Below are 13,478 nucleotides of genomic sequence, written 5' to 3'. Positions count from 1 at the left end.
CCCCACTGCCGTCGTTCATAGTACTACATATGCAGCATCGTCTGATGGTCAGTTGGTGGTTCACTCCACTTCCAGCGTTCCCCCTGAGATTCTTCAGCAATGGTGCCCGCCAACGTGCATGCGAGGCTTCGGAAAACAATGCATGAGAGCATCGAACGCCTTCTCCAACTTGTAAGATGATGTTTCATTGGCCCGCCTTTGCGTGATGCGATGTGACAACCCCTGGCATGTGGATTCAACCCCCCTCCTAGTGCAAACCCAAGGGCCACGAGGCTTACACATTTGCCGGGATTCCACTTGGCATGCTGGCACAGACTGGGTATTCTGGAGGAGTCTACAGACTTTTCTTCCAGTTACCAGACCCTCCCAAACGCCGATTCTTCCCATCTCATATAGTAGCTTTCTCATAGGCTGCAACTGCCGCACTACTAAGCAGTGAAAACCCACGGGATGAACTCCGGCAAAAGTGGACTGTGTCCTGCGAACAAGTGGCACAGCCGTTAGTACGGCTCGGGACGATTGGCCAAGCTCCATTTCGCTTTGCATGCTAGGATTTTCCTAGCACACACACACCCGGCTGACTGGAAACCCAAGACCATCAACAAGGCTGCCAATTCCAATTTCAATGATGTGTGGTTTGTAGGATTTCCGCATGAGAGTGTTTGAAAGATGTCCGTAGTAGAGGTGTTTGGCGCAGTAATTGCTCACTTGGCCTCTCGTATTCCGTAGAGGGCTTCGATCAGTTCCTGAGGCCGGTGATAATGGGGTTACATCAATTTCCCCGACGGGCACAAGGGGTCATCATGCATTTATGGAGCTGTCGCCGAAGACAGACCTAGTTCACACTGCCAGTGGCCGGTGGCCCCGAGAGAGAGGGGCATCCTGGACGGCACATTTGGCCATCCATACACACCTTGGACCAATGGCTCCGAGGCGTTCTCAACTGCCGCGACGCAGTCACATGATGTGCCTTAGGGTTTGTGACGAACTTTTTCGATCGAATTCAGCTGCAGGCCGATGCATTTGGAAGCCGTTTGTGGGTTTGGTTGAGCGAAAAAAAAACCGCAAGTTCGCATGCAAAGGGTTGGCATTGCAGAAACGCTTACCATAACGACCTAGATCTAGACTTGGCTTTGTACGTACGTGTAGATCAACATCATCTCAAGTTGTTCGAGTGTGGAAGTAATAACTTTTGATGTGCCTCTCGACAGGCCATCCATGTCTTTCGCTGATGTGTCCAAACCTCCTTGTTCGCTTGCCCTTGTGACTAGCCAGGAGGCTCAGGAGGACTGGGTAAAGGCCCACTTGATCCTGCGAAGGTTTCGTCACCTGTGATAGAGAGGGAGGCTTTTATTGTCCGAACCACAGAACGGCGAGTCAAGACAACGATCTTCGCTGCGCGCTTGAAGCGCCACTGTTCATGGGGGCTGCATATCGTTCGAAGCGGAGTTCTATTTGCCAACGGCTAGAGCGCTGGTTTGCTTTATACAAGACCACATTTGGAGAATTTGGCCGAGGGATTGGTCGTCTCGGCGTTAGAGGACCGGCAACATGAGATGTTGGTGGATGAAGCTGTACTTGTGGCTCCGGCCCGGTCTCGTACCTGTGAGCCGACGGATGCGGCAGCTCTTGCATGCGATGATAAATAAACCAAGCAGCAGCTCTTAAAAAGAAAACCCAGTCAAGTGAAGATCAATGTCAATCGCATCTCTATTCCCTCTTCTAGGTGTTTCCAAAAATTCCTCATCTCATTCCAAAACTCAATTCAACTCTCAAAACCATGAGCTCGGCGAACAGGCACAAGGTCTCTTCGAAGAGGACCTCCACAGACATGGGCCCCTCGCCTAATGATGTGGTCCCCTCGAAAAGGATCATGCTTGAAAGAACATTGTCAACTACCGCGTCGTCGGACATTAGCATCTCAGAGTCTTCGTCGCCGCCAGCTACCCCAGTTTCTGAGTCCCAGGCAGACTCATTCCAGACTTCAACTTCTGATCATGGAAGTGCATCTGATAATCACGAACTCAATGACACCATGGCGGCCAATGGCGACTATGTCCGCATCCCGGACTGTTTCTCGTCCATCATGTCCGTGGACCCTGTCATGAATGTCAACTGGCGAAAGCTTAAGGTTGAGGCAAATGATTGGATCAAAGAGTGCGTCTTTCTTAGCGTCGATGGTGGTTATGTACATCGCTAACAAGTGGCAGAATCTACCATCTCACGGATGCCCAGGCCAAAAAACACTCCAAGGCCAATTTTGCCTTCATGAACGCAATCTGGGTTCCATACGCTGATGAAGAGGCTTTTCGGATGATGCTCGACTGGCACAACTGGGTGAGTCCTCCGACATGTTAATACCTCAAGTTTAGGCAATGACTAACAGAAGTCCAAACTAGGTCTTTGCTTTTGACGATCGTATGTAGATGCCACCACATGTATTAGACAACTAACTAAACGTGGACAGAATTCGACGAGGGCCATCTAAAGGACGATCCTGTCAAGGCTCAGAAAGAGCTTGATGCTACTTACGCCATCCTAGAAGATAAGAACCCTCCGGTTCAACCTGGCGACAACCCCATCAGGCATGTCTTTCAAACCACTTGGGATCGATTCAAGAGGGTAAGTGATGAAGATCACCACAGTTTCTGAGAAATTCAAGTCCAAGCTGCTAACAATCCCCAAGAGGTCTTCACCAGGTACGGTCTATTCCATTGCGCATGCTGCAGTTCTAATAATTGGATTTTAGAGCTTCAAACACGTTACAAGGCGTCTATGAAAGGGTACTTTGAGGGCTTAATAGGCCAAGTCAAAGTTCAACATTCGCAAAAGGCCTTGAGCCTAACAGTTGATGAGTACATGGACTTCCGAAGAGCAACGATTGCCTGCGAGCCATGCTACGCTCTAGTAGAGTAAGTCTTCGTCACCCAATTCTGAATCAGTTTTGCATTGTTACTGATTCGGTTCCTATAGATACGCGCATGGAATCAGCATATCGCAAGAGCAAATCGATCACGAATCCGTTCAAACGTGCATGCGTACTGCGTCTGATCTCGTCATTCTGTGAGTTCAGACAAGTCTTGCACAAGCATCAATTAGTTACTAAACATCATATAGCGTTAACGACATCTTATCATACCGTAAAGACTTGGTATGGCCCAAAACCATGCCTTAATTTTCGCAAAGCTAACGGAAGGCGTCACTAGGAACAAGGAGTTGATCACAACCTAATCTCGCTTCTGAAGGCACAAGGCCACACCACCCAAGAAGCTGTAGACAAGATTGGCGACATGGTTGATGAATGTTACAAGACGTGGTATGGCGCGTTGGTGAGGATGCCGGTCTGGGGCGAGAAGGTCGACAAGGAAGTCCTCAGGTACCTTGACGGCTGCCGCAACGTTGCCCTGGGCAACCTGCATTGGAGGTACGCATCAATCATCTGCACATTCTTGTTGCATGCTAACACAGATTCTAGCTATGAAAGCGGTCGCTACCTTGGCACGGAGGGCGCTCGAGTTCGGGAAACCCGAATTATGCCGCTGCCTTCCATGCCTTGATCGCCTGGTTTTGATGAAATTTGCGGTGCAATGAAACAAGCCCTGAGTCTATCGAATGATTTGAAATCTCAGGATTTATGGGAATAACGGCCTGCTGCAATGGAATTTTTTGGGAGTTGGAACATATCATGACAAACGGTGGTTATCTGCTTTTGGTCACAGGAATCAAGTTACAACAGCATGATACCAAATTGAAGTTTCTGATTAAGATAGATCTTTTATTTTTAAAGTTGATTGTGCAAATCTTTGTCATTTTCTGGTATTCTTTCACTTGTACTGCACACTCCTCTGGAAACTATGCGGTACACAAGGTGCAGGTTGTCGCCAACAATTTCAGGAGCGTTGGGGCAAACTCCTGCATTGCATGCAAACAACATACGTTAACATGATATCCTCACGTTCTCTCTTGTGGGGCCAGCCAGGTCTTCATTATCGGACAGACCGTATGTGGCTAGTCCCATGAGAGTCTGCATTGGATGCTGGCATTGCAGGAGATGTCAAATGCCAAGAATTAGGGTCTTATTCTTTCGGAGAAAGTATTGGATATGGAATAAACCTACATGTCATGTTCCATTGACTGAAGAAAATGCCTGCTTGTATGGTTCGGAGGTAGCTCCGGGTTCATGTGTTGTGATGACAAGCTTGTTGGCAGGGGGTGTTCCAACAAGTTTGTTTCTGGGGCTTGAGAAAATCCATAGTGGAGACGTTGGTCTAACCGACAGACAGATGTTCGTGTTGGTAAGGAACGATAGACCCCGGTCTTGCTGTTGGTTGTTGGAACCAGGATTATAGTCTTTCACTTGCTACTGTTGGACCACAACGGCGCCAAATGCTTGTCGCCGAGTGGTACCCCGGATGTTTTCAGTAGCCAATCCACTTGATGCTAAAATGTCAGAAAACAGCAAACTCGTCAGGCCCCGCTGTAACCAACTACGTTCAACTCAGGGCTTTATTGCAACGGTGAAGAAGTCGGGTGTTTGCTCTGGCTTTGTTTCGGAGTTTATGCTCTTTAAGGAAACTGAGTAGTTGATTCAGGGATTTCAACAAAGAGTCCTTGCATGTTTTATTTAAGCTAGGTGTTGACTTCAACGTCCAACTTCCTTGCTGTCACTATCAAAATGAGATATTTCATGAGAAGCCCAGCACTAGCATGCTCGGCACTAACTTTTACGTAACCGTCCAACTCCATTGACCAAGTTGGCGAAGATCCCCGGCAAAAAGATGCTATCAGTTCTCAGCTTATTGTTGCAATTGTGAGGGGTCAGGAGAGGCAGCCGCAAACCAGCCTCTAGCACTTGTAAAACCAGAGGTGCCACCCAATCGAGCTAAACGCAAGAGGATACGTAACAACAACTCACTCACTTGTTGTTTGACTGCACTTAATTAGGGATAATGCACAGGTAAGGCTTACGCCATATCATCCGTGGCATGTCCCGTACCAGCAATGTCAGAATTTAAACCTGTGTCGCCGCTCGACCGGCCCCCAGCCAGATGCCCACATGTGAGGTAGCCACTCAGCAATGTCCTTTTCCCGAGTGGCAGTCAACCTGGGAGGCTCATCTCTGCTTTTCACTTCGAACCCTCACTTTTACTTGACTTAGGAACAGTACTATTATCGCCGGAGTTGATGTGTCTCTTTCTATTTGTTCCATTCATACCAAAACCCTCGTTAGCTCAACACTTTGAAACAGTTGATTAGCCAGTCGCAATTCTTTCTTTCTAACAGCTACCTCACAAGGCCAAAATATCGACGCATTATCAGCAAACGCTACGTTTGTGTTGATTATTCACTATTTGGAAGCAAACGTTAAACAAGAACAGACATAGAAGAACTAAATTGACAAAAGCAAGCACGATTGACGATCTATTGAGACATGGACGGAATTGACTCTCCGAGTAATGATATCTGGACGCTATTGATATCACAGAATGTGTCTACCGGGTGAATGAATGGTATTCTTTTCAAAGTGTTGTGAAATCATATTGTATATGGAACAAAATTGGTAGAGGGGTATAATGAAACGAGTGGAACTGATATATCCCTTTCAATTGACCGTCATGTGGGTAATTGATTTCGTCTACCAATATAAAGTCTGAGTAGTCAGCAGATGGTAGCATGGGCAGTCACGGAGCCACTTCACTCCGGAATTTCGTCCATTACAACATATACTTTGATCAAGTGATTGGTGGTGCCCTTGTTTGTTTGAAAAAGGTTTACTTCACATGGACTTGGTAATTCCAGACTAAGTCTACAGTGTTAACGTCTGCCATTGTAACCTTGTAACCAAGTTTTGTGAGGGTTTTCGTCGAAAGATTCTATATCGAGAATGTCACGTTAGCAGATGTCAAATAATACACGCAGATATCTCATACCATAATGCACTTATTACTAGTCACTCCGATGTTTCCCATTGGCGCCAGCTTGTGAGCGAATTACACTCAGTATTTACTTGCGGTCTAGGTATGCAATAGAAACCGGGGGTGACGAAAATACTCGACTAAGGATACATGAGACCGAATTCACAGGTTTCAGAGTAATTCTATGTTGCCAATCTGCTGCCAGGGTCTTAAGTTGACTTTATCCCTCGATTGCTACATGGCAACATGCATTTACGCATGAGGGGCACTAGCCACGTAGAAGCCAGCTAAGACTCTTTCCAACTAGTTATTGGAACCGGGCAGAGGTTAGTGTTACCCCTTCGTTATTTTGGTTACGTAGATGGATTAGGAAGAGGGCTCAACGGGTAGTTAAGGGCGCTCATAAAAAGGCGCAAGACGTCCACCATAGAGCCATTATGCCAGACGGGAATAGAAAAGTTACAAGAGTTACCACACGGTGGAAACAAGCCTACGCGTGACATATCAGAATATTCGTGCAAGTCCCCTACAAAGGTCCCTTTACCACCGAACAAACAGGGCGTATCGAACCCAATTTGAGGACGTAAACATGGAGGCTTGTCCCCCTTAGGACTGATCACTACGAGAGGCTTCATTAAAGCGCTCGGAGATCAGTTGTAGGTGGTGAGTCACTCCCGCAGACCCGAGATGGGGATTGCACGAAGCGATTGGCAGTTTTAGTATGATATTATGTGGTTTTCGTAATCATTCTTAAAACAGTCTTTCCTACCTCGTTCCACCATATACCTCATCAATAGGTACATGGTTACACATCTGACCCGACCACGATTGATGTACCAGCAACTATCTCATATTACGAAGTGGGTGATCAATGCAGCTGGGAAGTCACGGGGGGAGGGGGTTAACAGTCAATGGCCAGGCTCTGCCCGAATTCAACAGGCATTATCATCAATAATTCCTTTGGTTATAAGACGTAAGCTTTCCTGACATTATTTCATTCGTTTCATTTAGCTTTGACATTATAAAATCTAGTACTGCCGCTGTAGTTGCATGCTTGATTGATCATTTCCTAACCAGTCATCACCGGCCGGATGAACTTTTCCAGAATTTCCTTCCTGCGCCTGTATTGCTGTGTCTAAAAAGTAACCCAGTAATTATATATTTCGGTTGTAGTTTGTTTGTTTACCCAAGAACAGACAAAACATAGTATTCTATCCAACAGTCGGGTGCGGCGGGCGGACTACCAGCTGTAATAGACCATGATAGGCACTTAGCTGTCGGTGAGTTGCACCTGTTGGGTATATAGGCCTTTTTAACGAATATAAAACCATCGAAGAACTTCCAAGTGAAGTAGTATCATCATGATGTCGTCTGCTTAAAATCTTTCTGGACACGAATAGAGTGAAGAGGAATCTCGTCTTCGCTCTTGTCGTCCGGCTTCGCAGGGTAGCTCGAAACGGTGTATTCAAATTCGCGTCCGCCCATGTCAGGCCTCAGTTTTGGGTCATTCGCCGGAGGGGTGTTCTGGCGACGTGTTCCGTCCGAGCCGTTGTCATCAGGCAGGCGATAAAAGGCCTCGTTTCCCGCGCCATGCTTTGTCGTCGAGAGGCTGCGAGCGACCTGCGTGCCGTTTGGGTCCTGCGAGGACATTCCGTTGCTAAAGTTGGACTTGTTGCTCTTGGAACCGAAACCTAGTGCAGTCGGGGCGCGGAACATGCCACCCATGCTGCCCTTGATACCGCAGAGGCGGGCAACGCGTTGTATGGCTGGACGGTGTGTTGGCAGGCATGCCGAGACGATACCGGCAGACATTTCGATGGCTGTCCAGCCGACAGTCGGCGCGAGTGTATATGTCGGGTCCTGGCCGTTGTATGTAAAGAGTACACTGGTTCGGTAGGCCGAGGTAAAGACAACGCTAAAAAGCATGTTAGAATCAGATCTTGCTTGAAAGCCTTTCGCTGAGTGGGAAAAATAAGGGACCCTACAAGAAACCAAGACCAAAAGCGAATGTCAAGGCAATCTTCTCAGCCTTTTGCAGTTGCAATTTCCAAACTTGGGGGATCGGGAGAAGCAGAATGAGAAGATCGGTAAAGATAGTCGAGGCGGCGTTCGCGATCCATGTAGCGACCTGGTTGATGCAGCGACCAGGGATGTCGGGGTACCACAGCTTCTCGACAGGAACGCAAATGAAGATGAAGAGGAAGGTGATGCAAATAACCCAGGAAAATACGAAGATGCCGACGGCCCAAATCATCTTTTTGAAAAACGGGATGTGGAAGATGCGATAGTACATCATCAACAAGCTCAACTTCGTCCAGCCAAGATTCCAAGCATAGAGAATCTCCGCCACGACAAGGAACTTGGCCATCAAGACAATGTTGTTCATCTCAACCTTGTCTGCGTGAATGCCCATGCCCTGTGGAAGGTCAATATTGATATATCAAGTGATGATATCCATCTTCTGCTTACCGCCGAATGCATGGCAAAGATGAAGCCAACGACCGCAAGATTCCATAGCTGTGGTACCGTCAGTTTCGTCCCAGGGCAAAAACCAAATCTCCAAAGGAGTAGATGCTTAAAATCTGTACGCACCATCGACCAGATGATAAGATAGTCGTCCCACCATAACTTTTGTGCCTTAAGATGGCGACTGTAAAGACGGAGAGCGACGGACACCAGCGCAAGAACAGTCATAGAAACGACAACTTCGATAGTCCATGGCTGGATATTCTGGGAGTCGTAGCCAGGAAGGCCTGGCAGTGGTGAAGGGGCATCGGCGGTCGACATTTCGGCTTGGCTGGTACGGCGTTCGTGCCCCCTTCCTGGGTCCAGCTAAGTGTGTCGGATTTTATTTGGAGTCGGTCAGGATCAAATGGAAATGAAGTCTTCTTCGTAGTAGGGATGCGCCGGAATAAGAGGTCCCAACCAAGAGGAACAAGAGGTCGGATCAACTCGCTTCTCTAGTCTCTTGTCGACCCGGGGGAAAGGCCCATTCCCGCTAATGTTCCTAACGGAAGGGCGGCTGGGTCGATTTAATTCTGCAGGTACCAACATTCACCAGAAAGAAGTGCCGACATTCGTACCCTGACCCCTGGGCCATGCATTTCAACTGCCTGTCAAACAGCCTCCAAGCCCCTGAGCAACGTGGTAATGGTGGTTCGAAAACTGGGGAAAAAGAAATGTTTCTACTAGCCGTTTTTTGCTTTGAAATGCTCAATACCCATATGTGTGATGGAACCCTCCCCTTGACTGCTGCTGGATCATTCTCAAAAAGGTTGGGAGAGGGGAATCGACGTATACATCAAACGTGACGGATAACCGAAAAGGTAACGCGATCATCCAAGGGCTGGAAGTAAACTGTGGACTGATGTCGGGGGGACAAGTGATAGACTGGGTTTTGAGAGGATGACAGACAGAAACTCTTCAATACCACGAGGCAAGCTGGGCAACATCCCGGTAGTCCTCCGCCCCGTAGCACCAATTGCCTGCTCTGGCTTGTTCGTAGTCTCTCGCCGCATATTACCTGTCACAATAATTCTTTGATTTCTCGCGCGTATTTTCAACGCCTTGTGGACCAAGGCTTGTGGACCAAGGTTGCTAGCGAGCTGTTAGGCCCTTCAACTTCGAAGGAGGTCGATGAGTTCGGTGTAATTCTCCATCAAAACGGTCAAATTGGGGCCAAATGAGACGGCTTAATAGGGATCATCCTGGGATTCGTCGTCCGGTGCTTGGCTGTCTCCTTGAGAGCTCTCGATTAGGCATCGGCTGATATCTCCCAAGAGCTGCGGTCACTAGTAGTGGTGTCACCATGCTATTTTCTCTAGTCTGGCCGGGGCTCATGTCTTCGGGAGATATTTTGGCACTCGTTGCATGATAGAAAACATGAACAAATTCCGCATGCGGCATAGGTCCGCACAGGAGCATCAGTTCCGACAGGGATCAATACGCGAGTGTCTCGGCGCCTGCATTCGTCACTATGCAGTGCGTCGGCAGTGGCCATAGCATATTACAGCACATATAGCACAGTCCACGTCGTATTGAGGCAAAACCGGCTGGCCGGATCAGAGGAATCCCGCCTGCGTGGCGATCGCACTCCACTGTGGTCAGTCGCCCTGAAGAATCAGAACCAGAGACGTGATGTGTGATTAAGGTAGGACACGCTGTGCAGCACATTACACAGGCGTCAACATCTGTGCGAGCAACAACCCAGAGAGGGACTAGAGGATGGATGTTCCCGTTCTTCCGAATGTTCGTTTCTTCTAGTTGAACGGGAAGCATTTTGACTTTCAACGGCTCATCCACTCCCACAAGACGGCGTCGTGGCCCAAAACGTATTGTGGCGCCACCCAGCTCCAAGAAAAGAAAAATTGTATTGGATGAACATCTCACCAACTTGGTTGTCAACCCCACTGTCGACAGTTCTCCTTTATTCTAACTCTTTGAGGCGGAAAAGAGACGTAAACTCATTGATAATTATGCTCTCGGACTTGTCGGGTTCTATGGCGCTAGAGACTTGACGCTAACCGGGGAGAACATAGGCTATCACCATTTCCACCCTATGGTGGCAGAGACCGAGTCATGTCCTGACCATCCATGATGTGACTAGTGCTTCGGCAATAGCCCGGATTGCAGTCCCTGGCAATCCCAAGGGTCAACGCGTGGTTGCTGATCCCTTCCTTGTCCTCAACAAGCTCCTCATTACCCACATGTCAAGGAAACATCAGAGGCATTGACTAAAATCCGTGTCTGGGGACTAGCATTGGCGAATTAGCTGATTTTGACTGCTGGAGCTTTGGAGTCCCTTTTTGTTCCTGTCATCTCCACCTCCTTCTAAGCAAGGACATGCCATTTTATGAAAAGACCCGTTTGGGCAAAGCAACCCGCAATCTACTGCAGGATGGGTTACAAGTCGAAGGGTTTCGGCGGAGCCGGTCGTTTGAAATACACCGCTGGCATATTCAGATGGCAACCCGCAGGAGGTGCCACGAGCGTCTTCATGGTGGAAATACAAGAAAGAAACCCGCATTCTCTCTCAAGCTTGCTACTAGTTAAACCCGACTTTCTTTGCCAATACCCCAGCCAAGCTTGCTCTTTCCCGAATCGAACATTCGATCTGTCTCAAAGGAATCGAATCCCAAACCTTTAGAATATCACCACAAGAAAACGAAAAAGATGGCTGCTACGAGTACCATACAGGTCCCCCACCTGGGTGGCATTACGGCCGGTTACCGTCTATCCGCGGACAAGGTCGACCCCGCCAAGCCCACCGTTGTGCTCATCAACTCCATGTGCACCACTGTCTCCCTCTATAACGACCAGTTCAACAGCAAGACGCTGACGGATGCCGTCAACCTTCTGGCCGTCGAGCCTCTCGGCCACGGCTCCACCAGCTGCCCAGTTGAGCATTTCACATACTGGGACACAGCTATCATGGCCCTGCAGGTCATGGACAAGCTTGGTGTCCAGAAGGCTTTCGCCCTTGGCACCAGCCAGGGCGGCTGGATGGTTGCCCGTATGGCTCTTTTGGCGCCTGAGAGAGTACGTAGTCCCCCGGCCACTTGATCGTCCATAATTACTCTGTCTCTGTTCATGACCGATGTGCAGCGTTTCTTTATTCTTCTTTACGAGACTTTGGTTTTTGCTAGAGCTTATGAGTTGCCGTGCTGACTGTACAATAATAATAGATCCTTGGTATCTTGCCTCTGGGCACCTCCATGGACTACGAGTCAGCCGACTCGCGTGGCAAGGGCTGCTGGGACCCCAAGGCCCAGCTCCTAGCCTTCTACGAAGCCTGGTCTAGCCCTGTCCCTACTCCTGACTTCCTTGTCGACGACGTCTGGTGCGGAATGGTCGGCAGCCTGGGTTTCTCTGGCACCGTACCTCCGGAGACCCTCGCCTTCTGGACTAACACGCTCAAGTCCGTCTACAAGGGCGATGAGGGCCGCAAGAAGCTCAAGATTGCCCTTGGTAACCTCCTCACTCGTGACGGTCTGCTGCTGAGACTCCGGGATATCAAGTGCCCCGTTTACTGGCTCCAGGTATGTACACAATGCCCTACTTGCATGGGGTCATCTGGCTGTGTCTCAGGGCCGACTTGACTTGGCATGGCCCTCTGGACTTAGGCGCTGACAAATCACATAGGGAACCGCTGATCCGGTCTTTGGCGTCGATGTCCCCGTTGAGCAGATCAAGCTCTTCACCTCGTCGCCTGAGGCGACGCTGACGATGGTTGAGGGTGGCGGCCACTACCTCAACGCCACGAGCCCCAAGGAGGTTGAGGAGGCTCTGCTGAAAATGGTTAACAAGTATGCTTAAAAAGCCGTGCCGCGTTTTCGGGAAAGGCCTTGTTATGGCGTTATGATCATGAGTCGTGTAAGACGATAGCCGAGGAACTTTGGACATGGAATAATGGCCCCCAACTTTGGCTGCTTGATTAGAGAATACTTGTCATGGGCGTGATTTTCTTGAGAAGAAGCTTCATTCTGTTTATATCCAGCTTCTACCTGAGTATGTTCCAAGAACGATCTGCAGGTCTTGCGTGCTTAGGTAGGGGTAAAATCGCCGATGCGAACAGTGTTCAGGGGCTGAGGGTCAATCACGTTGGGAGTGGAAGTGTGTCCACAGTGAACCACATTTGCAGTTCAGGACCCTCTCTGATAAGGTGACAAATAAACATAAAAGTACATGAATCAGTCTGAATCGTTTTTCGCATGTCAAATTACTCAGGCACTATCCAGCGGAGCTCGGAGGTATTGCCACGTGCCCACGTACGGCAGTCCGCAGGGCGCACTGGGTCAAAATTCAAACATTGCCTAATTAGGATGCATAAACGAGATAAGCATATACTACCCGTATAGATAGTTAAGCTTCTTATCTTTACTATGTAATTATCACAAATTTAAGCGAATTCTATATTTCGTATACGTATATGTATAGAGTTTTATAAGACCGTATAGGAGTATATTCTTAATTCTTAATAATAATATTTACTATATTTTATATGAATATGTCTTTAAAATGCCTTAAGCAGGCTAACCTAGACTACTTCTTAGCAGAACTGCTATAGAAGTAGAAGACGTATATATTTTGTTTAATCGATTTATCCTAAGTATAAGAACTAGACGAAATCGACCTTATAAATACTAACGACTTCGAAACTCTAACGGCTACGATTTCATTACGTATACGACTTTCTAATACTATAACTAACCCGATCGAATAAGCACTTTATATACTAGATATATAGCTAGATAATAGTCTCCTTACTATTTTTATTAAAGGCTTAAAGGAGCGTATAGCTAGTATCTAGCAAACCTAGAAGAAACTAGTTCTAAACCTAACTATAGATATTATTATTTACCTATAGCTTGCATCTTTCTATATTATAGATATAGATAGAATCTCTATTTAAATATATACTTAGGTTTAGTTTATTAAAAAGTTTATTAAGAAGTTATAATTCTTATTAACTTCTAAGTTTACTTTATATATAGATATAATAAGTAAAGTCTTAGTAAAGTTTACGTCTAAGAAGTAATTCCTTAACCGAAACTAGAAGGTAAT

At 47.6% G+C, this 13,478-nt stretch overlaps 3 protein-coding genes across 3 annotated transcripts; 2 read left to right on the top strand and 1 right to left on the bottom strand.

Annotated features, from left to right (window-relative positions):
* Positions 1–2,035: 2,035 nt before the first annotated feature.
* CTRU02_203276 (terpene synthase metal binding domain protein) lies at positions 2,036–3,557 on the top strand (the record flags this gene model as incomplete). Its single annotated transcript, XM_070204174.1, has 9 exons — positions 2,036–2,157; positions 2,211–2,337; positions 2,400–2,418; positions 2,468–2,622; positions 2,737–2,912; positions 2,974–3,063; positions 3,118–3,151; positions 3,207–3,424; positions 3,476–3,557. The coding sequence occupies 9 exons, from the start codon at positions 2,036–2,038 to the stop codon at positions 3,555–3,557; spliced, it is 1,023 nt and encodes a 340-aa protein (XP_070061937.1).
* Positions 3,558–7,274: 3,717 nt separating this feature from the next.
* Positions 7,275–8,702, bottom strand: CTRU02_203275 (uncharacterized protein; the record flags this gene model as incomplete). Its single annotated transcript, XM_036733777.2, has 4 exons — positions 7,275–7,830; positions 7,901–8,331; positions 8,385–8,432; positions 8,508–8,702. 4 exons carry the CDS (start codon positions 8,700–8,702, stop codon positions 7,275–7,277), a joined length of 1,230 nt encoding a protein of 409 aa, XP_036574520.2.
* Positions 8,703–10,988: 2,286 nt separating this feature from the next.
* On the top strand, positions 10,989–12,230 carry CTRU02_203274 (putative alpha/beta hydrolase; the record flags this gene model as incomplete). Its single annotated transcript, XM_036733778.2, has 3 exons — positions 10,989–11,453; positions 11,600–11,953; positions 12,057–12,230. Coding segments are annotated over 3 exons (993 nt in total), but the record flags the coding sequence as incomplete, so codon positions are not given.
* Between the last annotated feature and the right edge of the window lie 1,248 nt (positions 12,231–13,478).

Source organism: Colletotrichum truncatum (assembly GCF_014235925.2).
Source record: "Colletotrichum truncatum strain CMES1059 chromosome Unknown Contig_0002, whole genome shotgun sequence".
In the NCBI taxonomy this organism is placed as follows: Eukaryota; Fungi; Ascomycota; class Sordariomycetes; order Glomerellales; family Glomerellaceae; genus Colletotrichum; species Colletotrichum truncatum.
The sequence above is the reverse complement of the archived record's forward strand: the minus strand, read 5'-3'. Positions and strand labels throughout refer to the sequence as shown.